The sequence below is a fragment of the Myodes glareolus genome, chromosome 6, assembly GCF_982192425.1.
Source record: "Myodes glareolus chromosome 6, mMyoGla1.1, whole genome shotgun sequence".
Taxonomy (NCBI): Eukaryota; Metazoa; Chordata; class Mammalia; order Rodentia; family Cricetidae; genus Myodes; species Myodes glareolus.
In genome coordinates, this window is record NC_142031.1 from 74453975 (window position 1) to 74480814 (window position 26840).

The window sequence follows — 26840 nt, forward strand, 5'->3', positions numbered from 1 at the left end:
GAAATCTTGTCTCATCATCGAGACCCCACAATCATGATCTCACCTATGTTCTATTAAAAGGCTCCCCCAAACCCATCACACTGGGGATAGGGCTCAGCATGGGATTAGGAGGGAAGGGACACAATGTTTTTCTTTCAGCTATTCATGGTGGCACTGTGCATTTATTTTTTGAACAGAATATCAGATTCAAGCACCTAAATTTAGGCAGCAATGTAGATTTGAACTTAACTATTACACAAGCCAGTGTTTAGTTCAGAAAATAGAAATCTGAACTCTAGAGGAGGAACTTGGTGTGGTGGCACAGGCCTATAAGCCAGCACTTGGAAGGCAAAAACAGAGGGGTTGAGTTCGAGACCAGCTCTGACTGCTGTCCCCAAACAGATACTATATAGAAAAAAGTCTAGTCTTCATAATAATCATAAAAATAGCTGGCTATACCAGGTTGTGGTGGTATATGCCTTTAATCCCAACACTTAAAAGGCAGAGGAGGGCAAATGTCTGAGTTTGAAAGCAGCCTGGACTACGGAGTGAGTTCCAGAACAACCAGGACTACACAGAGAAACACTGTCTTGAAAAAGCATTAACATAAAAAAAACTGTTGGACCGACTCCGTTTATCTTCGCGGCATGCATGAGCACCAATCCATGGGAGCAAAGGGGCAGGAGCAATCACAGAGGTCCCTGGATGGCCCAAGAACATGACTGAGGTAGTCCTCCAGGAGGTGACTTCATGCATCTGCTCAACTTTATCCCAGAGACAGGAAATATATAGGATTGGGAAGCTTGAGAACAAATCCTAATTTGCAATAAGTGGCATGGTCCTATCACAAGGCTTCATCGGTGACAGCAGGCTCACACACCGAAGTCTGAGTTACCGTGTGTGCAGCACGGGAGGCTTCTGGCAGGAAACTGAATAGGGTCACATTAGAAATAAATCAGACATCCAGACCGAGAGACAGCTTTCAGATAAGGTCATTCCCCCAGGCCTAGAGACATTCTCTAGACAAGGGCAGGTAGAGAGCCGGAAGTCTCACTGCAGAGGGCGTCCCTCATGTTTGGAGAGAGCTGCCAGGCCAGGATAGACTGCAACCTCTGACCATCAAGGCCTCACAACAAAAAAAAAAAAAAAGAAAATTCTGGCTTCTACTAAACAGTTGGCTCAGGTTAGAGAGCAAGCTGAACAGCATGCAACGGGCAGCATGGTTGAGACCTAGAACAGAAGAGCTGGTGCTCCAAAGGGTAGTGCTACTTAGCCTGCATGTACTCAGGAAGAAGCGAGGAGAGAATTCCATTTTCTCAACTTTAATATTCATGCTCTCAATCGATACATTTTCCTGTCCCAAAATCTATCTTTAAATTATTTCCCTTCCTTTCAATTTCCCAAGCCCTTATCTGCCCCTCGCTGTCAAGCCTTGACTTCTCTTTAGTCGTCAGTCATTTAATATGCATGCCTTCCGTCCTCATGAGAGATTGCAAAAGCTGAATCCATATCTATTTTCTGTCTGTGTGTGCTCCCCAAAACATTTAGAAACAGCCATTGTAGTTTTAGTTTTCTGTCTGAGCACATCCTGATTGTTATCCAAACCATAATTTAGGATGAAAATGTATTTAGTGCACCGAACCTAGCGAACACAGCTTATCAACACAGCATGATGTCAAGTGTTGGTTATGATGCTGATAAGACCACCATGGGGTAAAGGGTAGGAGAGGGATGGAACTCAGAAGATGCCACGGGTTCTGAGATCTGATCTCTCCCGGTACTTTTTGCTACACCTCCCACGAATATACCTAAAAGAAGCCTTTGTGCAAGCCTGAACAAAAACAGAATGGAAATGCTGGGTCGGGGGAGGGGTGATCAGAGGTTAAGAACCTTGGCCAATGCTCTCGAGCTATGATTATTGACATTGACTAGCATTCTCTCTTTCTTTCACCAGTGTGTGTGTGTGTGTGTGCACGCGCGCACGCACATGCGTGCCGTGGGCATGCGTGGTCAAAGACAGCTTCAAGTGTGAATCGTCCCCTTCCACCTTCTATAAGATAGGATCTCTTGCTCATTGCTATATATGCCAAGCAAATGGCACGTAAGCTTTCAGGCACTTTGTCTCTGTCTCCTATTTTGCTCTAGGAGTCATAGTATTACAGACATAGACTATGGTGTCCGGCTTCCAGGTGTGTTCCGAGGATTCAAATTCACATCCTCACACTTGCATGGCAAGGACTTAACCCCTGAGCCACCCTTCTACTTCTTGAATACTCTAAGGTCTTCATTTAGCACAGGCTTATGACCAGTTTTCATATGTGAACTCTGCCAGAGACCCACAGAGCTTTACAGACCACCACAGAGTCTCACTACCACAAACCTTGGTTCTTCAAGTGGCAAGTCATTCAGTTCCATGTTTTCATGTCCACTCATTCATGCATGTTCCAGGTCATGTGTCCTGGGGTCAATGGCTCAGCATACAAGTCCTCTTTTTCCATTACACCTATAAGAAATTCCTTCGAAATGCATTCAGCATAATCTCGTAGAGTGCAGCTGCTCACAGAACACAAGGCAACATGGTGACAAGAGCCACAACGGGGTTGATTCTCACATGACCTTTGTTGCTATGGTAGCAGGTTCATTTGTTGTACGTGGAAGGTCATTCTTTTTTTTTTTTTGTAATTTTATTAAATTATAAAAAGTTTCCATTTACGCCCCTCCTCCCAACGCCCTCCCACTCCCCCCCTCCCTCTCCTCCTCCCTCTTTGTCCCCTAGGGAAGTCAGGGTCTCCTGCCCTGTGGGAAGTCCAAGTTCCTCCCCCCTCACTCCAGGTCCAGGAAGGTGAGCATCCAAACAGACTGGATCCCAAAAATCCAGTATATGCAGAGGAAACCAGTCCCAGTGTCATTGTCAATGGCTTCTCGGAAAGACTGCAGGCCAGCCACATTCAGAAAATCCGGCCACATTCAGAGAATCTGGTTGGGTCACATGCTCGTTCAGTCACGGTCCATCTGGCCTTGGTAAACTCTCATTAGATCCGACCCCTTGTATCAGTGGGTGATAGTATCCCTCGCAGTCCTTCGTCATTTTCTTCCTCCTTTTGCTCCTCGTTTGGATCTTGGGGGGCTCAGTTCGGTGCTCAAACGCGGGCCTCCATCTGTATCGTCATCCAACGCCAGATGAGGGATCTCTCTGAGAAGAACTGCTCAGCAGGGCAACAGGGCTAGCTGGTCTTCCCAGGACTCAGGAGACAAAAGCGGAAGGTCATTCTTTGAACTGATCTATGTAGCATTGTTCTAGTTCAATGATTCTTTATGAGAATGCATTATCCTCTTATTCTTCTCATCTAGAAACAGCACAAAGATCCATTACAGTTTACTAGCATTATAGGCATTGTGGGATCTGATATATAACCAAGGAAACAAATGTGAAATTTGTAGCCCTTAATCAATATTTTAGATCCCTGCTTAACCGAGTTGCTTTCACATCTAGTTCACCCAGGTTCTGAACATACCTGGAAAGCTGAGTATCTCTAGTTTAAGGCGGAAAAAAAAATGCTATAATTTTCAATTGCCTAGACTGGTGTACACATGGATATACAGTAGCCACAGATTTACTTTGAATGAAGAAGCCACTTAGTCCCTCTGACAATTGTTGTCGGGACTGAATGGTTCTCCATTTTTTTAACCAAGCATCTTTCGGAGTTATTGAAGCTTCCTCTAATATGATGCAGTAAGTAAACATAGCCATGAACATAGCTTTTCTATTATCATAGAAAGCAGCAAACAGCTCTCTTAAATGTCACAAGATCTGTGGAATCAACACCCCTTTCAGAACAGCACTGTAGCCACACCGCCTTGTTTTACCCAGCCACAGAGACATCGGAAAGATGGACTACTACCTCGATATGGATTGCCAAATTTTCTTTCTAATAATCACTGAAAACATTATTCCTGTAAGTAGTCAGCCCTGCTGGTTGAAGAAAATAGATACATTATCTGAGGTAATAGATAAGTCTCATTAAGAAGATGGAATAGACCAATTCCCAGCATATCTCCATGCGTGGGAAAACTAAATTGTGAAGCAGAGCAGTAACACATCAATTATCCTTTCTGCATGGAATTAGATGAGTCTCGCTGCTATTTTATACCACATTATGTAATTTTTTATAAATAACCATTATATCCGAGTACCTCAGATTGCTACCTTATAAAAAGAGACAGCTGGTATTACTAGCCTACAAGTCAGACTTATTCTTGAAAGTACATAAGGAAAGCAAACATTCTACTCATAATTCACATTCCTACTCAAGAAATCCTTATTCACACTAAATGACCAGAGTATAGGTTTAGTATAGAATGGAAGCAAACACTACACCTGATGATACAATTTTAATGAAGATTAGTTCTTATCAATTTCAGTAAAGCTAAATAGCACCATTCAAAATGATGGGCTTTTTTAAACTCCTGGGTTATATAATGATTTTAAATTGATTTACTTTAAGCGTTTAATGTGGTAGTCTCATCAGATATGTGAGCTATTTGGGGACAATTTTATTCCTTTCATAGTGTAAATATCTTCCCTTACTCTTGCTTATGTAAGTTTTGGTAGGGAGTGGTTTTTATATATAAGGATGTAATAAACAAAGCATAGAAACTTCACATCACAGGAAGTAAATCAGTGAAAATTTGTATATGGAGACTTTGCTAGCTAAAGAAAAGGATAAAGTTGTGAGTTATTTGCTTTGATATATGGAGCATATAATAAAAAGAAGACAATGACCAAAGAAATTCTGGGCATGCTATTAGATGGCATTCAGAAAGCTCGAGCTGTTTAGCTTATAGACAGTCTACTTTTTAAATCCAGATTAAATATTAATAGGAAGATGATCATAAATTATAAAGGTTCTGCATCTAAAATCGGTTTCTCCCTAGACATGATTCAGAGAAGGAAGGAAGGAAGTCAGACAGTGATGCTCAGGACAGAGTCTCCCAGTGACAGAGACAACTCAGGTTTCAGTGCTTTGTACTGAAGTCTCACAACCCTTGGGCAACAAAGTGCTACAGCCACCATAACGCAGTACCACACACTGAGGGTCTCACATGACCAAGAGCTACCTCCCGTAAGTTGACGTCTGGGAAGCCCAACATCTAGGTGCCAGGAAGATAGGTTTCATTGTGTTGTCTCTTTCCTCTGCCTACAGGAAAGTACCACCTTGTTCTGTGTGCTCATGAACTCTGGGTAAAAAAGAGCACAGGTTTTCTGGTGGATGATCCTATAAGGCACTAATCCCTTCAGATTAGGAGAACACCTTTCTGACTTCACTTAACCTTGATTAGACACACACACATACTACACAAACACACACAGACACACACACACACACACAGACCGTTTTAATTCCCACCCACCACAATGGGGATAGGCACTCATGAATTGTGGGGGAACATAAACATTTGATTCACAACACTGATACAGTTTTGAAGTAAAGATCCCAATTCCATGTCTCCCAACACAGAAGGCGTGGTCATCTGTCCCCATTATGCCAATTAAATGTATGAGTGATGTCTAAAAGCAGAGACAAGATTTCATCAGCACTCCCCGGGTAGGGGGTCAGACAGAAAGGCCCAGTGACCACAAGTTTATCTTTTGGGTGCTTACATGATCACTAGTTTTATTTATTTTTTGTTTTGTTTTTTAATTTTTTATTTTTATTGATTTTTATTGAGCTCTGCATTTTTCTCTGCTCCCCTCCCTACCTCTCCCCTCTCCCTCAACCCTCTCCCAAGGTACCCATGCTCCCAATTTACTTAGGAGATCTTGTCTTTTGCTACTTCCCATGGAGATTAGATCAATGTACGTCTCCCTTAGGGTCGTCATTGTTGTCTAGGTTCTTTGGGATTGTGATTTGCGGGCTTGTTCTTTTTTGCTTTATGTTTAAAAACCACTTATGAGTGAAGTACATGTGATAATTGTTTTTCTGGGTCTGGGTTGCCTCACTCAAAATGATGTTTTCTAGCTTCATTCATTTGCCTGTAAAATTCAAGATTTCGTTAATTTTTTTTCTGCTGTGTAGTACTCCGTTGTGTAAATGTACCACATTTTCCCCATCCATTCTTCAGTCGATGGGCATTTAGGTTGTTTCCAGGTTCTGGCTATGACAAACAATGCTGCTATGAACATAGTTGAGCACATGACTTTGTGGCACGATTGGGTATCCTTTGGATATGTACCAAAGGTGTTATTGCTGGGTCTTAAAGAAGGTTGCTTCCTAATTTTCTGAAAAATCATCACACTGGCATCCAAAGGGACTGAACCAGCTTGCATTCCCACCAGCAATGCAGGAGCACTCTCTTTATCACACAATCCCTCCAATCGTTAGTTTTAAATGGGAGACAAAGGGTCTACATAGCTGTAGGAAAGGCCTTCTGGATCAATGGGACCATTTTGGTTCTTCAGAGTGATCTACAGAGCTTCTTATTCTGCTCATCACTAAAGAGGAAAGATTTGGTTCTCATGAGAGGATAACTTCAGGGTACTGCAAACGAATTTATGCATCATTTCACCTATGTGCTTCCCACTTGCTTAAGAGTAATTAATTTTAATTACATATCTTAAAAGTGTTTATTGATTGATCAGTCCTGTTGTTCCTGAAATCAAAGACCACTGAAGAGGAAAGTGACTCACAGAAAATGAAAAAGAGGCAAAGAGAGTCAGAGAAGGCCAAGATGGAGTTAGTGAGACCAGAGTCCAGCACCCTTCTTCAATACCATGTTACTGAGTGCCACTGTTTTAACACTCATGATTAATCAAATCAGCAAATATATTCTGTGTTGATATAGAAGGTAAGTCCCTATGTTTGGGGTAGGGAGCACCAATCAAAGAGAAAACTGAGGTCTCTGTCCTACAGGAGTTTTCAGTATGTGAGAGGCACACATGGAAAAACATGGATATCTGCTACCAATAATAATTAACATTGCAGAATATAGGCTACTGACCTTAGGGTCAGCCTGGCAATGTCACACAGTAGTGGAGCTTCACCATGAAATGGACAGTACTCCAAGGCATCTTTTCAGAGAGACAAACGAGTCCCAAGAGATGTCTTTGGTGACCCTCCTGTCATTCACTATCATTCACTGCTTACTAGGGCATGTAATATGCTCAGAGCTGAAAATGCAGAATTAATAGTGGGTGGCACCACCCTGAAGGAAGTTAGCATCTCAGAGAAGAACAACAATGCCAATAAGCTCAAGAGCAATGCTAAAGTCCTTAAAGAAGTCACAAGACTTGCTTCTCCAGCATTAGCCTGATATTTCTCATGTCCACACTCATCCCAGAAATCTCTCTTCAGTTCTTCAGTGCCTTCTTCCTTCTGTGTTTTTCTCACTGGTTTCTTGGTCCAAGTTCTTCCCTTCTCAATCCACATGCCTCTGCCTCTCCAACTCATTCGTCATTCCTCATCCTAGATGATCCTTTCTCCAGAAGGTTGTCCCCAGTCTGCTCATCTTTCGAAGCAAGGTATGTGACCTCTTACACAGTGCCATCACTGTGCTGAGCCTTTCAGATCCCATAATCATACTGCAGTGAAATTACACAGTAGCATAATTGCAGGTTAATGGCCAAGAAAGAATTTTTGTTCTGCTTTCTTATTTTGCCCATTTATAGAATCATCATTTGCATATTCAGAATCAGGGTAGAAAAATGTTAGAGACTTTTTCAAATGTCTAAAATGAGAAAGGGTATGCCTAAGGTCTCCTTGAAAAAGTTTATATTATTGCCTTAACTCTTTCAAAAATCAAACTCTTTCTATCATAGTTATAACGGTGCCAAATGAAACACAAATTATCCAAAAATCTAAGGTATAATTTTTGAAGAGTCCAAAGTTGTACTGTTACTGATGTTCCGAAAGCTAACTGAGACTTTTAATCAAGGACAGAGTTCCTACAAATAGGCCTGGAGCTGGATTTCTTTTCAAGCACACATCAGTAGAGCCTCTAACTTAGAAGATATCATTTGCATCATAAAACAAATCTTCAGTTATCAAACCAGTCTCTCCAACTGTTCTCCAAATAATGAATTCCTTCCATATTTTGCCATTCCACATATTGAAAGTGCAATACTTGTGCTCGTGTTCAGGACAGTTTGCTTCTTCAAAACCTCTCTCTGCATATCCTCTCTATGAACGCTGTGCCTGAGATACACACTGCCATCTTTACTGCATATACATCACACCCTTCCAAATATCACCTTTCTACAGGGTGTATGCCAGACTAAAGGATAGAAAAATATTTATAAATACATGCGCAATAAATTTGACTTCATGGCACATTTTCACAGGCATTCATTTGAAGGGGGCAGGATTTGGCATTGCCTGCAGAGTCACTCTGGACTGGGATGATCACTGCCAGTTTCTCAAAGTAAAATGAAAGGATTTTCCCTTTTACCCTATAACCCAAATACCACACTGTGCTTAAGGATGTGCCTGACATTTTAAAAGATCACCAAAAGTGTTCTCTTTCCAAATGCAATTATGCCCTCCGTCTCGGTGGGAGCCATTGTCTGGGTCTTCTCGGCTCTCTAGCATCTCTCTGTCTGTCTAGTTTTCATTATCCTGATTATCTATTCATTTGCTACGCAGAACTCATTGTATGAAAGATCATGTCTGCCATTTCTATAATGAGTGCTTGACTTTTTACTGCCAGCATAAACATATAAAATACATAATAATTAAAGTTCACTAGTCACCAAAGTCTTGAGATCTGTCACATTGCTAATTTGATTTTTCAAAGAATTGCTTCTTAGAGCAAGGTTGCTTTTGCCCCTTTAGGTACTTCAAGAGTTGGGGTGAAGAATATGTCTGCAAAACAGGGAGATCATGAATGGGCACTATGTGTTTCAAAGTTAAAACTCATCCTCAGTCAAATAAAGTATATATAAGATCTGATGGTTCCCAAAGAGAACAAAACTTTACTTGGTAGCTGAATGAAGTATTTTCTCTAAGTTAAATAATTAAATCATGTCGTTTTTAGAACATCTAAGTGAGATTTGACAAGCAGCATCATTTTTATGGAGGATTGTGTACATGCTAAGGGAGAGAAGTCCTTGAAATAAAAGCCTGAAAAACACGAGGAGAAACTTCATAATACATTGTCTTCGATTGGCTAAGGACGAGGCTTCAGCGCAACACACTTCCTTGTTTTGATAACATTTTCCAAGTCCCCTAAGTGCCTCATGATAATGAATTCATCTGACGCTTCCTCTAATCGCAAAAGAGATTAATGAGCTCATGTGCTATTCATGTGGCTCTCTGGGGACATCAGCATGTGTTACTAGAAGTGTAATGTTTAGAAATGGATACAGTGGGATGCATATTAGCCAAGGATGCTAGCAAGAAGAGTCTCAGTTAATGAAGAAGCAGGATATAAAAAGGCAGCTTCCTTCGATAGGGTTCTCTTTCTGAGTAGTGGAAGTCTTGAGGATGTGCTCAAACAAAGCACAGCAACCAGAAGACCAACCACTTAGCAGTCTCGAGCCTTGGGAAATGTTCTTCATCCTAAGCCTCAGTCTCCTTCCCTGTAAAATGGGGCCGTAGTGAGTGACCAAGGCTGTTAGTAAGAATAAAGGTGGTGGAACAATCCAACAGTCCAAACAGTCAAGAGCTCTCATTCCTCACAAGATTACTTTAAGAAGCACGTCAAACTAGTTTGTATATTTAAAAACACAGGGTCATTGAGCTTGAAAAAGAAGGATCACTGCACATTCAAAGTCAGCTAGGACTTAAAAGTGAGTCTGCCTAAGAATGATGGAGATGATGACGGTGGTGATAATTGGGGCAGAACAGAGGCTCAATGGTAGAGAACAATTGCTGTTCTCCTAGCACAGTGCTTCTCAACCTGGAGTTGTGACCCTCTCAGGGATCGAACAACCCTGCCACCAGGGTCCAATATCAGGTCTCCTGCATATCAGATATTACATTATGATTCATAACGGTAGCAAAATTACAATTATGGAGTAGCAATGAAATAATTTTATGGTTGGTAGTCACCACACCATGAGGAACCTTACTAAAGGGTCACAGCATTAGGAAGGTTGAGAACCACGGCTCTAGAGGACCTGAGTTCAGTTCCCAGAACCCACATGGTTGGCTCATGGTTGCCTATAGCAACAGCTTTGGGTAATTTGTCAGTCTCTTCTAACCTCCACATGCGCTCACATCTGAGTGGGCACACACGAAGGCTTTATAAGTCCGGCAGTATTTTACTTTTAGTGTACCATTTTGACAATTCTGGATAAAGTTCGCATCCCCAAGAAAATTAATCCCTTGGGAAGAGATTAAGTTGACAAGTAAGGACATTAATATTCGTTTCTAAATGAGGACGCCAGAGTTGACTAAGTTTTGATCAAATTGCCTTATTCTAATCTGAAAGTGAAACACCGGATTTGAGGCAACACAGGAGGTATTTCCTCTGACACAGGACTGTGCCTGCAGCTGTAATTGAGGCTGTAACTTCTCAGCCTCCTTAGGGGCCACGTCAGCTGCTGGGCAGGATGGAAGCATGCCATCTTCCGTGCAGGGTGTAATTCTGGACTTTTAGCCAATGCATGCTACTTCTCAGGAAGCCTGATTTAAAACATGTTCATCCCTTTTGTTATAAAAGACCCCACCTTCTCCGCCTGTCAGTTCTTGCTCATTCTGTGTCCATTGTTATCGCTCCCCTGGGGGTCTCAGTGGCAGGACAGTATCTGTTCATACTCCTTTGACTTCAAGCTGAAATTGCCACAGCCCAGAAAATGATTCTGCAGATTCCAGCCCAGACAGAGAAGCCCACTTGACCCAAATGTGTAAGGCTATCACTCTTCAGTCACAGGCGGTCCCAATCTCAGGGCAAATGTCATCGCAAAACCACGGAAACCCCGACCTGCGTGAGGGACTATACTGCCATCATTTGTGTACAGTGAATTTCTTTCTCAATCTGTTCAGATACAAAATTAGCACACACTCTCTCAGTCCTCATTTATAGATGCAAGCACGGTAGCATTAACACTTTAATGTAGTAGCAATGAATATGTAGTACATGTGGCCAAAAGAGCACTGGAATAAAGCTCACAAACATTGTCTCTAAAACAGATACTTGGGTCTTGCAGCCTTGGGTCTGGATAAAATTAGCCTTCCCTGCTCTGAGATTCCCAAACCCAGCCAGCAGTCACAGTCAGCAGAATAGATCAGGCTTCTGGGCTCTTCTTACAAATGAAGCACACGTGTTTACAACTATCTATGGTGGCATTTGCCATGCAAAAGCAGGGTTGTTAGTATGACAGAAGCCATATGTCCTGTGTTGGTGATATGGTCTAGAAGATGATATACACTAACTCATTTTGAAGAAAAAAGAAGCTGGTCCCCTTCATAATCTCAACCTTGGTAGAAAGGACTGAGGCAACATCCGGGAAGTGTTATTTAGAAGGAGGGAGAACATGAACAAGGAAGTCAGGACCTTGAGGGGTGCTTTCACCCACTGATACAAGGGGACTGATCGAATGAAAGCTCACCAAGGACTTCTGGACTGGGACTGAACGAGCATGTGATCAAACCGGATTCTCTGAATGTGGCTGACATGGGGGCTGACTGAGAAGCCTTTGATAATGGCACTGGGACTTCTTTCGTCTGCGCATACTGGCCTTTTGGGATCCTAGTCTGTTTGGATGCTCACCTTCCTAGACCTGAATGGAGGGGGGAGAAACTTGAACTTCCCACAGGACAGGAAACCCTGACTGCTCTTAGGACTGGAGAGGGAGGAGGAGAGGGATTGGGGGGAGTGGGAGGGTATTGGGATGAAGGCGGAAGTGGAAATTTTTATAAATTAATTTAAAAAATGGAACAGAGCACATAAAAAAATAAAAATAAAAAATAAAAACCCAGTCTAAGCAGGATTTTCTAAAGTCACCCTGAAGATCTGGCTTTACTGAGATATTAGATTATATCAGCAAGTATTTTTACAGCTAATGTTAATAACCAGTCACTGAGAAGCCTTACAGAAGAGAAATGATTGGAGGATGTCCATCTCCTGAGAAACTGATGGAATTTGCTGTCACAACACTGATCTTCAAATTCTGGCTGCAGAGATCTGTCTCAGGAGCTACTGTCCTCATTGTCTTAGACCTTAATCTCTGAGGACCACTTTCGATTCCAAGGAAGTTTACCGTGTTTTACAGGACAAAAAGGGAAATGAATGTACAGAAGCCCTTGAAATGATTTTTTTCTCAGTCATGGAGAGAAAAATTTCTTAGAAACTTGTTGACAGACATTTCTGTCCCACCCAATCCCACAGCTGTTCAGCCCCAAAGAAACACACAAAGGTCTACATTAATCATAAAATGGTTGGCCTAGCAGCTCAGACTTCTTATTAACTAATTCTTACATCTTAAATTAGCCCATAATTCTTATTAACCACGTGGCTTGGTACCTTTATCAGTGAGGCGTTCTCATCTTGCTTCCTCTGCGTCTGGGTGATGACTGCAGGCTGACTCTTTCTTCTTCCCAGAATTCTCCTCTTCTGGTCACCCTGCCTCTACTTCCTGCCTGGTCACCCTGCCTCTACTTCCTGCCTGGTCACCCCATCTATACTTCCTACCTGGCTACTGGCCATTCAGCATTTTATTAAAATACAAGTAACAAATCTTTACAAGGTAAAAAAAACATTGTCCCAAAGCAGAAACTCATCAAAATAGCTTAATTCTGACAGAATTTCACCCTCGTCAGATTTGATGCACATACATATACACAAAAAAATCCTTACTTAAACTAGTCCTGAATTCCTTAGAAATTAGCAACGTTAAACATTACCGAGTATTCTCAATATCTTTTCGACAATGCAAAGCTCATAAATATGTGCAGATAATTTTTACATATTTAAAATGGTATATTTTATTCTGACCCTAAACTAGTTACAAGTTGTCTTACGGCTTCCAAATTGATGAATATCTGGCGGGTATCATATTATAGAGTTTCTGTCTTTACATAGTTGAAATTCTCTTCCATGAAGATTAGTCGAGAATCCTGAAGACTTTAGGCACAAGGAAACTCATTTTGAAGACAGAAGAAGCTGGTCCCCTTCCTGATCTCAGGAAGCCTTGGTTTTCAGCAGTGGGCAGAGGTGGGACAAGGGCCAGGAGGGATATCTGTTTGAAAGCTATATCCAGGGCATCTCATCTTGTAAGATGTGAAGAATGTCCCTTGGGTTCATGGACTCCCCACCAACAGAGAACACCTCCAGGGAGTGGGAAGCCATCTAAAGCTTTATCTTCCTTCCCAGGTCTTCCTTTTTCCTCTTTTTCCCAGGGAATGTGAATGATATGTCAGGGCTTATAGATCTACCTCTCAATCCTGCAGTTTGGGACAGGGAGACATCATGATGGTGTCTGAAGAACAGTCAGAGGCTGAAGTCTAAAGATGAAGGCACAGATAGAGCCTTCCCTTATAACTTTTCAGAATCCAAGGAGCCTCACTGTAGTGGTTTAAATAAGGATGGCCCCCCATAGGCTCATACGCTGGAATACTTCATCCCTGGTTGGTCTAACTGTTTGGTAAGAAATAAGAGATGTGAGTGGGCTTTGAGGCTTCAAACGTCCATGCCATTTCCAGTTAAGTATCTCTGTGCCTTGTGCTTGAGGATCAAGATGTGAGCTCTTAAAACACCATGGATACCTGCCTGCTAGACGCACCCATCATGATATACATGGACTGTAACCATCTGAACCATAGCTCCAAATAGACACTTTCTTCTGTATGTTGCTTTGGTGACCTTGGTGACCTTTTACAGATGTCCAGCTTTTGCTGATTTTAGCCTCAGTCACCAATTCATGTCTAAGGACTGGAACTAGCCTATTATTCCTCAGAGCCAGACGAGTGAATTCACAGCCAAGAGAGCAGCAGCTTCTTTTCCAAATGCTATCACAGTGCCGACCTCCACAAATCCAGATGCCATCTGGGAAAAGAGCAAGTAAGGAAGGGATAGGGTGTAGCGTCCTCTCAACTAGATGGACGTAAATCTGGAGGTGTGTTACATTATTATAGTCAATTAAATTTTAAATCATATTAAGTTAAATTTAGCTTTATCCATCTACTCAGTGGCCACAGTCCTCAGATCAGTTAAGCTATAGAAAAGCTATGTTTTCTTTTTATACCCAAATTATAGTATGAGCAAATTTATAATCACATACAATTATATTATTTCATTTAGGGAACACATGCAGATAGCCATCCCCTAAGATTCGTAATAAATCCCTGAAAAATGAAAGCACTAGATAACCATTCTTTCAGTATTTGTGTGGGAATCAATGTGTGTACAGCAAGAAATATGTTGGAAGAGAGACATGAGTTCCAGTCAGTGTAAGTCACCAAAAACATTGCTTACTCAGGTCAGCAGTGAGACTGTGGTGAATGCAGACGATGTGTGGCCTTGCTGCTCTGTGTTAGTGTCCTCTACTGTAGAACTGGTGACGAGGCGGGCACTGTCCATTCTTCTTTGCATTATAGGAGTTTATGTCTCTAGAAAGTGTGAAGGCAGATTACCAAAGTCACAGGGCAGCTACACATATGGCCTGACAAAGAATTCTTGCATTTGGTTTAATAACTTTTTTCTGATTGTCTCTAGACTCTTTCTTAGCAGAAGTGACTAAGTAAGCAAGTGGCATTTTTTTCCTCACTTAAAAAGGGTGTTGTATCACAGATGACTCCACAGGAATTTAGCAAAGGGCCATGATTTCAATGAAACTTGAAAGGAGCCTGCAGCCTGCTGTTCTCAAGACAAAATTCTAAATCCTCCTCTGCGGGTAGAGATTGGCACAGCCCTGGGGGTGGAGACTGGCTCAGCCCTTTCAGCAACCTCTCACCTTACAAATAGATTAATTTGGAAATCAATTCCTGGTGTAGCTGTTCAAGGTAGAAAGTGATCAATGGGTTAGAGCAGCCTCACACACGGAAGTGAAGCTATTATCTTCAAAGTGAGCAAAACCCTTTTTCAGAGGCCTGCCTGGACGTGCTGAATGTTTTTTTTTATTTGAATATGAAAGAAGGACTGTTGACTTCACAGCCTTCCCCTGGAATTTGCTCGTTTGTATCAACGAAGTACTCCTGGTGCCTGGGCTAAGCTAGAATCCTTTTCAAGCTGAACCTTCCATTTTTTTCTTAGTGAAAATGCAAATGTTTGAACACAAGGAAAGCGAAAAAATCGCAGTGTCCTTATCAGTGAATCACTCGCAGATTCTTAATGAAGAAGAATATGCCAGAACAGGTTCAAAGAACAAGGCGCTCGTGCACACCATACAAGTGCATACACGCGCTAAAGAGTACACACACACACACACACACACACACACACACACACGCATGCACGCGCGCACGCTCGCGGACCCACGCTGCCAGTCGTAACCTAACTTCCAAGCTCTGCTCCCCCTTCACATCCTAAGCAGTACAGCAGCATGATCCATTGTGTGAGTGTGTGGTCTCGTTAATTCTCACTACAATAGCCTTCAAAAGAAAATGTGGTTGTCGTCTCCCTGACCTTTCAAATGGCAGGAATTTTTCACACTGCATTTCAAGAAAAGGTTCGAGCCATCTAATTGTTCATCACAGTCTCGTAGCTAATTTCTTATCTGATAGCTAAGTGCTTAAGGCACAAGAGTCTGCTTCCTGCATTTGAATCACGCCCACAGGTAAGCCTTAGTTGGAGTTGCAGCACCGCCTTGCCCCAGTGAGCCAATACTGTCACCGTGTGGAACTTGTGTGCATAACAGAAATTCCTGTCTGCCCCAAAAGCCAAAGATTTAGCTACTGTATTCTGGAACTCTCCTGTAGGTGTGCTTTTAAGCTTCGCTTACATGAGTTTTGTGAAGATTTGAAAACTGAACCTGGATCTTCATTTTAATGCAAGAATTCATGTCATTGGGTTTTTTTCTTTTTTTCCATCTTATTTATTTATTTATTTATTTTTGAAAAAAGTAAACAAACTATCTTTTTTTTCATTACGTATACCAATCCAATTTCCCACTCCCTCCTCTCCTCGCATTTCCTCCACATACCCCTCACAGCATCCGCATCCACTCTTCTGAGAGGGTGAATGAGGCACATTGCTTTGGGAAAGGTCCCATGCCCTACCTACTATATCTAGACTGTAAGGAAGAACATTATAGTCTACTAAGCTTACTCCCACTGCTCCTTAGGGGGGAACCAAACTGTTTTTAAATGATAAAGAGCTATGATGAGATGCTCATGGGACTCCCAGAAGCATTAAATTTAATATCAGGGTAGTGCAGAATTCCAGGCCAAGATGATGCTTTTAGTGCCACACGAAGTTCTATCCCAAGCCATTCTGTATCCCCCAGAATGTGGTTTAGACAGCTGAGAGTGTAGCTGGAGTGTGACTGGAGAAGACTAAGGCCCGGTTTCTCTCTCTTCCTTCCCCTCCTTCCTTTTCCTTTCCCTTCCTCCCTCCCCTTTCACTACAGTACCTTAGCCACCTGAGCTGTGTAATTATGATAGAGAACTCTGTGACTTTGCAGCGCTTGAAGGCTCCCAGAGAGACTATTCCATTCTTTCTTCCCTACTGTGTGAACTTCTATCACCTAGCTACATGAACTTCAAAGTCTACAACTAAAGTCTTCCAGTTTACTGCATCTAGCTCCCACTAGATTTGGAATGTGTGCAGCCAGGCAGTGGTGGCGCACGCCTTTCGTCCCAGCACTCAGGAAGGCAGAGACAGGCAGATCTCTGTGAGATCAAGGTCAGCCTGATCTACAGAACGAGTTGCAGGACCAGCTCAATAGCTACTGAAAAACATCTCAAAAAGCAAAAAAAAAAAAAAAAAAAGGAAAGTGCGCAATATAATTTATATGGCTCAATGCTTGCTTTTAAGTGAAAATATTCTTCATATATTAAAAAAAATAAGAGGCAGAATAAGTGAATGAAACACAGAGGTTTCAGCAAGGATTAAGGGAAGCAGAGAGGTTGTAATCCTATCCTGGGTGAATGAAAGACAGAAGTGACACAGAGTGAACTCACTGGAAGGGCAGCCGTGCTGTGTGCCAGGCTGTTCTGCCTGAATGTGCAGTCGTGGTGGAGAATAAATTGTGTGCACAAGGAATGCTTGGCGTGAGTCTCTCTTGAAATATTTATTAAATGGATGGATAGATTCATAGGAAATGGAATAAATTATAAAACAGCCTCACTGATGAGGAAAAAAGGAGGATGTGAGGGCAGGGTTCTCTTAGGAGATGCTATGCGGGGCATATTTGATTAGTAGCCACCAGGGCAACAGGGAGAAGGTAAGTGGGCTTTCTAGGGAGGGGATCTCATGGTAGTCACTAGCCACAGGCAGCTGGGAAGGAAGGTAAAGTCTGCGGAAGAAAACTCTCACATCTCACAGATACTGACCAGGGTGGCGGTGAAGGGGAGGCTGCTGTTCTGAGTATCCATGTGCCCACAGAGTCATCAAACTTCAGGTCATAAATATCCTGAAAAGGAGAAATGCATCTAGACTGAACACGTGAAGTCTTTATTTTCCTTGTCACCTTTCCTTTAACAGAACAGCCTGACAACTCTTGAGACTGGCTTGTGATGTTTACATAATTGAAAGAGGAGCAGTATCAGGGCTGGTATGTGGCTCACGTTTCTGTTGCTGCAATAAAATGCCATGGCCAAAGGTTGGAAGAGGTTTCTGGCTCATGGTTGCAGAGGGATAGGAGTCCATGATGGCAGAGAGGCAGGCAGCAAGTAGAAGGCGTGTAGAGCCAGAGCAGGAAGCTGAGTGCTCCCACCCTTAACTCTAAGTACAAAGCAGAAAGAGTGAACTAAAGAATGGGATGAGTCTTTCCCTCTCAAAGCTCACCTCCAGTGGCACACTTCCTGCAGTAAGGCAACACCTTTTAAACTTCCCTAACGGAGTCTCCATCTGGGGATCAAGTGTTCCAATGCGTAAGCCTACTGGGTACATTTTCATTCAAAGCACTACAGATGGCGTGTGTCAGGGGAGGGAGTGTTCCGTGTAACCAGCTTGTCATCTTATGTAAGTAACTTAAGTTTCCGCCAACTTTAGTATTTACTGGGGGAGTCTTAGGAGTAGTCTCCGCACACACTGAGGGCAACTCTATTCTCATCGGGCAAGTGTTGCTGCAACTTCCTTTTATATGTCATTACACACTCGATTTTAAATGAAATTCTTTCTTCAAAGTTAACTGAAGTTTTCCTGTAGGAGATCTAAAGATGCTCTATTTCGTGCCTTTCAATAAGCAAATTCCTAAAGGACACTGTGTTGTTTCTATTATGATGCAACGAACCCTTAAATGAGAGGTGTGCTATTAGTAGAAACTCGAGTGTTCAACATGGCATTGTCTGCTATAGGCAGATGTACAGCAGGTCTCTAGAAATTCTTCTTTCCTGTGAGGAAGAGGAGGGGGCACTCAGACAGATGTTTGCACACAAGCATGGGAGCCAAAGTCATTCTTCCCAAGACATCATCTAAATTGCCTCAAGACAAGGTCTCTCTCTCTGCTTGAACTTTCCTAGTTGGCTAGAGTGACTGGACAAAGAGCCCCAAGCCTCTCCCTGTCTCCCCCTACCCAACTGCTGCCGCTATGCCTGGCTTGCGTAGATTCTGGGGATCAAACTCAAGCTCTTGCGCTTGCATAGCGAGCTCTTCATTAACTAAGTCACCGCCTCAGCCACTATAATTTATTTATTAATCTTACACAACTGAACCTCTAAAATGGCTTCTTCATAATATCAACATCTTTTTTGTTTGTTTGTTTGTTTGCTTTTGTTTTTCGAAACAGGATTTTTCTCTAGGTTTGAAACCTGCCCTGAAACTAATAAACCAGGCTGGCCTCAAACTCACAGAGATCCACCTGCCTCTGCCTCCCAAGTACTGGGACTAAAGGCATCACCGCCTGGCAGGTCAAACAAGAATCCTTGATAACATAATTATGTATTTGGATGAGCTTAACCTCTGCTAGCAATTGCCACAAGTGTATGCTTTATGGGCTCCCTAAACTAGAGTTCTAAAGCAGGCTGACTTTCAGGGAAGGATACAACGAGGGGAGCAGGATGAAAGTAGGATGAGGGAGGCTGAGCTACACAGGACCATAAGGCTTTCTTTGCTGCTGGTCTACTTGGACCCTTACTAAGCTGACATCATAGAAGTCTCCAAGAGAGTATCACAGTTCATGACCACGGGGCCCTTTCCTCCTGAAGGCCTTGTAGGTGTTTGTGTCTGGTAGAATGCACTTTGGGGAATTCTGTAGAGACAGATGATGATACTTTATAGTCTTATCCATGGATTTCAGAAGAGGGAAACAATGTTTGCCCTGGGAAACTGTGGGGGATTATGGAAATGTCGGCTCACCCATCCTCTGTAGCCCCAAGTCACTCAATTCTACCTCAGGTGAGTTGCGGACCTTGCCTCCAGTGCCCAAACCATTGTCCTTGTTATGTTGTTATTGTCCAGTCATGCAGGCTTAAGATGGGAAGAACGGTGGGCGATTCACTCCTAGACTGGCTGAGTTCCTCTAAGTTTTTAAAATCTTCATCCCGGAAGAAGCCATGATCCAGGGCCAGAGCACAAATATAAGACCACATATCCAAAGTTTACTTATATAAAAATTATATATCTAGCCGAACCTGATGGCTCTGCCCCACCCTCTTACCTTGACAAACATATCTGACAAATATATCTTGGCAAATAGCTCTATGATCTCCAGGAGGTTGGATTCAAGTGACTTATTCATGAGTAGCTGGGAGGTTTGCAGAGACACCACATCTCCAGGGGAGCCACTGGGTTCCTCCCTCTCAACTCCAGGGCTGGTGGCCAGGGAAGAGTGTGCAGCAAGAATGGTGTGCACTCAGGAACCAATGCACGTCTGCTCTGTCCCCACTCTTCCCAATTGGTGCCCTGGAGGCCACTGGTGCCCTGCAGCTGGCTCTCAGGACAGCCCAGAGAATGAATTTAAATACCCTGGGGGATGCTGAGGGTCTGGACCAGGAACTGTTAAAGCTGCTCTGGCTTTGGGGGTACATGGCCCCTGCAGAGGCTCCAGCACTTGGCAGGTCAGGTGTCTAAGCAGAATTTGGGCGGAGGGGCTGATTTCTCTGTGTGGACCGCACTTTGTAGTTTTCACGGCTCCTTCTGTTTCTGGTTTGAATTTAAGCACCTCAGGTCCCTCTGACCTACCGTTTTCTTCCTCCCAAAGGTAGGTTACTTCTCCTTTGGCAGTAAAAGGAAAAGTGCATCCGTTGTGTGAAGAAATGAAAATGATGTGTTTTATCAACTTCAAAACCTGTCCCAAGGCCTTCTCCCAGACCATGATAAATAATAGAGGTTTTCTTTTCATTGAATTCCTGTGTGTACAGCACGTGCTGGGTCGCATTGCACCAGTGTGTGGCTAGAAGCAGCTGAGGGCGCTTCAAAACAGCATCATGGTCCAGATTTGCATTCTCTGGCGGGAAGGACAGAGCTGCATCAACGTCAGACACCATTGGAACAGCCCCTCCCAAGTGTGATTCTAAAACGTACTACAACGAAGTGGGCAGGGCCCACTGACCTTCCTGTGAGGGCAAAATAATAAGAGAAGGGAGGGAGAGAGAAGGAAGAAGGAGGGCAAAGCAGAAGAAAATTCCCTCCACACAAATGTCACAGGATCAAAATACCCATGGTTTCGGCTTTGCAGTACTCCTCTGATAAACTGCTCTAGTGAGCTAGGCTGGCCATCTTTAGATGGGAAGTCATGATCACTCAGGTTATAGACCGGGCTGTCACCCTGGCCACAATGACATGCGCTGTGTTCTCCACCCCTAGGATCCTGGAGCTGCAGCAGAGTGGAGACATGGACATCCTCAAGCACAAGTGGTGGCCTAAGAATGGCCAGTGTGACCTGTACTCCTCAGTAGATACGAAGCAGAAGGGAGGAGCCCTGGACATCAAGAGCCTGGCGGGCGTGTTCTGCATCCTGGCCGCAGGGATCGTGCTCTCCTGCCTCATAGCGGTGCTGGAGACGTGGTGGAGCAGGAGGAAGGGCTCACGGGTCCCATCCAAAGAGGTACTTGAACTTGTGCCCCAAGTAGAGCTGCCAAACATTCGGTGGCTGTATTTCCAGGGAGGAAAGGGTAATGTTAGCAATTGCTTTTTCTGACTTCTTTGAAGATTCAAAACAAGCACGTGGCGAGACAACGCCAGTTCCCATTTAGAACATTCAGGGTGAATAAAGAGCAAGGGCCAGTGTCTGTGAGGCCGACAATTTCATATTCTATAGCAGGCTCTGAAATTCGGAGTCGTGGCCTACATACTAATGATCCAGCAAGGCTGTGGTTCCCTTGACCCAGCTCTCAAAAATGCTTAATAATTTCTTTCGATTCCTTAAGTTGGAGTTAAACCTGTGTTTTAAAGTCTAGACATAAAAGGCCCTGGCATGATGCTTTCTCTTTACTGCTAGGCACTGCTTCCTATCTATGTGTGAAGACCTGAAGAAATGACGACTGTGTGTCTGGGGCTCTTCCGTGAGCCCATTGTGCCAAATTCACATGGGGAAATCCTTCTGAGCTCTGCTTATCTCCTTGACTATGTCATCAGCTTAACGCCAGGGCCATGTTCCAGTGTGTATAGCTATCTCTGCAAAACCATACATAGTAACTCAGGGAAAGTGGCTTGTGAGGGAAATCCATTATCAGAGAATATGCGAACATCTAAAAAGAGAGAGAGAGAGGGACGACAGCACTTGGCTCGTTAATCTTAAACGAGTTGGTGTGAAAGACATTGACTTTACTCAGTGGTCTGATTGGAGGGGCAGTTTCAACAAAAGTTTTAAACTTCCTGCCCAGCGCTTGGCTGACTGATGCCCAAGGCAGTTCACCGAGGATGGGCTTTGATGTACGAAGAAAAGTGACCTGTCATTTGTACCTGCATGTCTGCGCGGCAGTGTTTGTCTTCTGAACACCCTTCTCTGTGTAGTCTAAGGATCCTCAGAGCTCCTTAGATGCAAAGTAGATCAGTGCCGTTTGTAAGAACAGCTTCGCTTTCCTTGCTTCCTACCTGTGTGGGTGATCATACCCAATCCCACAGTGTGGAGACAGAATTAAAAGCTAATCAGGTTTAGCGCCATGTATCACTTTGTAGAGTAAGTACGCAGTGGTATCTCTGCTGACATCAATCCAAAGCAACAGGCCACATTAATGCAGATTGTAGCTGAGACTCAATGTTCTGCATGCTCTGGAAATGAAGGGCTCCCGGGCTTCTATTTCTGAATTACTGCAGAAGATATTAAATGTTTGCATTGTTACAGCTGTTGATGGATGTCTAGATTACAGTTGCCGTGGGAACCATAAAATTATACATCTCAACCGTCTGAAGTCTCGGTGATAATACTGCATTAATGGATTTTTATTGGATTTTTAAATGAGAAAGGAGAAGGGAAAGCAGGGCTGTGCATTCCGGCAGGCTTCGCTGCAGAATGCTGCACGCGCGGCGGGAAAACACATTCCCTATTCTAACTTCCGACGGCTATTCCAGGTTCTGTGCACAAACATCTTCTCCTCTTATGATTAATGGACATTTTTATAACCTCATAAATTTAGTTTATTGACCTTGGCTGTAAATAAGTCTGATCACAGAGGAAATTTTATTTCTTCTCAGTTCTATTTTTTTTTTCAACCCTGAAGGGTTTAATGGGTAGGATTTCTCTCTAAAACTCTGAGGCTTTACTGCCTTTTAAAAATAAATAAATAGAACTTCTTGCAAACACACCACCCACTTAACATAAAACTGACCCTCGGTTAAAGCTACGTATTCACATGCCCTGGCCTCACAGTCGCCAGGTGCAGGTGCTGGGTATCACATACTGTCCCTGTCAAGGAGAAGTCTCTCTAGTGCTGACTCTTTCTAAGAATCCTCATAACCCTGGACTGCCAGAAACACTGACACATCAGTACGAAGAAACACATATCTCTCTCTCTCACCTAAGGACAGAAAGTCAAGGCTAGGCCTAAGGGATAGAATGGGGGAAAAATCCACCTGGAATGAGACTCTGAAAGAGGAAGCATGCACCAGAAAGGGGTGGCAGGGGTTGAGGGAAGTCTCCAGAATCAGACCTTCTGCTCGTGTCCCTGCCTGAGCCTGTCCCGCGTCTTTGTAGCTGCATGCGACATATGCTCATTTTAAAGCTCCGGCTGCAAAGAAAGTATTTTCTATAGATACTTTATCTCAAAGCCCTGTCAGGATTCCCAGGAACTAGAACAGTGCCTGGCTCGTGCTAGGGGTCCAGTCAATGTCTGTTAAGCAAATATGCCCCACAGTTCAGTTAATTACATGTTTGCTGAACGACTTTTTTTTATTTTTTTTTTATCCATGCAAGCTAGTACTGATGAGACCCTTATTTTCTTTTTCTTCATCTCCAGGAGGACAAGGAAATTGACCTGGAGCACCTCCATAGGCGTGTAAATAGCTTGTGCACAGATGACGACAGCCCCCACAAACAGTTTTCCACCTCGTCAATTGACTTGACCCCTCTGGACATTGACACTTTGCCAACACGACAAGCCCTGGAGCAGATCAGTGATTTCAGAAACACTCACATCACCACCACCACCTTCATCCCAGAGCAGATCCAGACTCTTAGCCGCACGCTCTCAGCGAAGGCTGCCTCTGGCTTCGCTTTCGGCAGTGTGCCTGAGCACCGAACTGGCCCTTTTAGGCACAGGGCTCCTAATGGGGGCTTTTTCAGGAGTCCTATCAAAACAATGTCATCTATTCCTTATCAGCCTACTCCCACCCTGGGGCTCAATCTGGGCAATGACCCTGACCGAGGCACGTCCATATGAGCAGCAGACAGCTCCGCCTATCCTAGGACTCCCCCAAAGGAGCAACTGTAATGTGGGACTAACATGGATGTGGCGTTTTATTTAAAAGAAATCAGGATAATTAGTAACAATTCTAGTTCTTTTTCCTCACACCCTTCCCTGCTCTGTTGCTTTTTTTCCTCTCTCTTTCTCCTTCTCTGTCTATCACCCTCCATTTTTTTCATTACTCAACTTGTTCCCCACGAATATAGTATTCTAGGATCCTAATTAGTCCGCTTCTCATATACTGTACTTCAAGAATAGGGCATGAGCGCTGAGTCACTGAGAGCACTCGCAGGGTTGGCTCTGCATCCAGGGCTCCCACGTCCCGTTCCTCTGTTTGGAAACTATAATTGCAATAACTTCAGTCTTTCTCCATCTTCAGCTGCATCCTTACAATTCTCCACTGTTGTCAAGCGTCCTTTAATTGTGGACCAGAGGCAGCCCCTGCAGTGTCTGGAAAATGATTTGAAGACCATTCAGGCCACGCAATACGAGAATGCAGTTTAGTAGGATTACAAAAAAAAAAGCCATTTATACGCCAGTCAAGACTACAGTCAAAATCCCCCTTGCACTGCAGCAGGTGCAACGCCCCTTCATGTGATTGTACAGTATTCACACTTTTTCTTATGTACAGTAAACTTTACCTTATGGCAAAAGCCTTTATTGTGTTAAATAACTTAGTATCTCATATATACATATATATGCACCTATATAATGTGTATATATATACAAATGCAGCCATTGCTATTGCAATTCATTTAATAAAAGCTTTAGTTTAAAAACCAAGCATTGTGTCCGGGAGCTATGACAGCGCAGGAGGCCTTTTCAGGCGGAAAGGCAGGCTGCTTTAATGTCGTTCTGACCTGCGTTGTTTGCCAAGAGACTATTTTATAATTTTGTTATTAAAACATCCAGGGTGATTTCATCTTTGTTCCTAGATGTACTCATTTGAATAGGTTTTGCATTCATTACTCTACAGCGTAGAAAGCTAACCTTGATAATTTTACCTTTTGTTAATTATCTAAATGGGAAATGCCATTAGCTGAACCTTACACACAGCACACAGAGCAGAGTTTAACCATAGATCATTGTAGGTTCAAAGTCCCCTTCCGAAGCTGCAAGCCCATCAATGTAACTGTAGCTGGGGAGGAGGGAAAGCCCCCACAAGTGTCGCTGTGGCCTTATTTGCGTCATACAACACCCTACAGCAAACACATAGCAACCATACTGGGCTCTCATCTGAACCCCTTTTCTACCCGCTTCTACCCAGAGGTGTTCTGTTTCTTTTTTAAAAATCAGTGACCAGTGTGTCAACAGGGGCAACAAGCAAAAACCAGTGCCTCTTGGTGCACAATCCTCTAAAAGTAGCATTCTTATCTGTTAGAAACATAGACAGAGCTTCATCTGTAATCCTTAAACTCGACGTGGTAAGTAGGAAGCAGGGATTTACCCTGTGATTTCAGGCAGCCGTATGCTTACTTTAATCTCATTCATTCTGTGGCTAGGATTGCTAGAGGATCCAGCCTATGTGATTTGCTTTAGGAGCAGTTAAGAGGTATATCCTTAAAGTGTATTCTATTTTGATCTAATTCTGTTCTGGGGAGCATCTTGTACTGTCACTGTTTTTGTACTAAATCTTTAAATATTGTCTACTGTGTCAGGCAGAAAACTTTCTTATCATGAGGAAGCACTTTGCTTCCAGGGTGACGAGTCCCGCGGTGCATGCACACCTTGTTCCCCTGTGACATTCATGTCCTCATTTCCAACTCTGATTTTCAAATGGAAAAAGTCTTTACAGCTATATAGGGGCACCCCAGATGCTGCAGTGACTTCAGCTATCAACAAACTGTTAACCATGTACAATACTGGAAATAGGCTGATTTTGATGTTTTGCCTATTCTACAAGTCCACAAAACATTTTGGAGGCCTCAGTTACGAGTGGCAGAGCTTTCTGTGTATAATTTGTCTACATAATTTGTCTAATAAAAACGTTTTCTAAACTTGCTCTCATACTATTGAAGTCTTAACTATAAAAGTAAAAGATGCTGATCTCACTGATCTGTCTGAACTTCTCGAAAACACTGACATTGTTGAAGTGTAGAGCACAGACGCTAACCAGCCGGATACCAAGGTGGTGGGTCTCCAGAAACCACACTTACAGAAGCCCTGAGCCAACCAACCACTGCCAGTCTGCTGTTCTCAACTACGATGTATTTGTTTTTCTTTATGGATGGCTTTGTGAGCACTTCTGGAGGGAAATTTGTCCCGTTTTAGAGAAACAAGGCAGCTGCTATATTAATACCAAGATGAGCATTTGTAACATCCATAATTTGGGGGGCCTGGGGGTAATTATTACACTTAAGGCTTATTACAAATTGCTTGGCTTTTCAAAAAATAATCACCTTACCAAATCTTTTAATTTGGAAATTCATTTAGACTAAGAAATTATTTCTATGACACTATTATTTCTACATTTGAACACTATTAAATTCCTCTAATATTTAACTCAATGGATATATGATAGCTACAAAATATAATTTAGATTAAAATCTTTATTCTAAAATTCCTTCCAAATTACTTTTTAAGTGTGGGAAGCAGGAGAGATATAGACTATGTTCCTCCATTTTTGACTATGAGATCAATAACATTCTAAAAAGTTGTCAGCTGCCCAAATGCTTGATACCTAAGACTTGAAACTGGTGTGGAATTTCAGCTTTGAGATTTGGGCTGTACCATGCTTCCATCACATTCATCCAAGTAGTCTGGGGCTGTGGATCCAGAGATGAGGCAGAAACACAGGTGCCTCCCCCTTCTTCTCCCCGAAAGTGCACGCTGCAGATCTCTGGCATCATAGCCTTGCTCGTATGGATGTTCCATAGCCATCTGAGCCAACAGGTTAAACAGCAAGCGCCTTGCGATAAAAATAAATCTGAATCCCTTCTCTGTCTAGTGTCAGCTCCTTCCTTCAGAGTTTGCCTGGTT

The 26840-nt window shown here is 43.0% G+C and overlaps 1 protein-coding gene across 4 annotated transcripts in view; it reads left to right on the forward strand.

Annotated features, from left to right (window-relative positions):
- Grid2 (glutamate ionotropic receptor delta type subunit 2) overlaps window positions 1-26840 on the forward strand; it is a 1407776-nt gene that overhangs the window by 1345839 nt on the left and 35097 nt on the right. For 2 of the 4 annotated variants that reach the window (XM_048416268.3, XM_085690887.2), the window contains exons 15-16: window positions 20824-21064; window positions 23415-25858. In XM_048416268.3, coding sequence (XP_048272225.1) covers window positions 20824-21064; window positions 23415-23837 — 664 coding nt within the window. In that variant the 3' untranslated portion in view covers window positions 23838-25858. Of the gene's footprint in view, window positions 1-20823; window positions 21065-23414; window positions 25859-26840 lie in introns of those variants that run through there. The other 2 variants (XM_048416269.3, XM_087907267.1) reach the window with 1 other exon arrangement.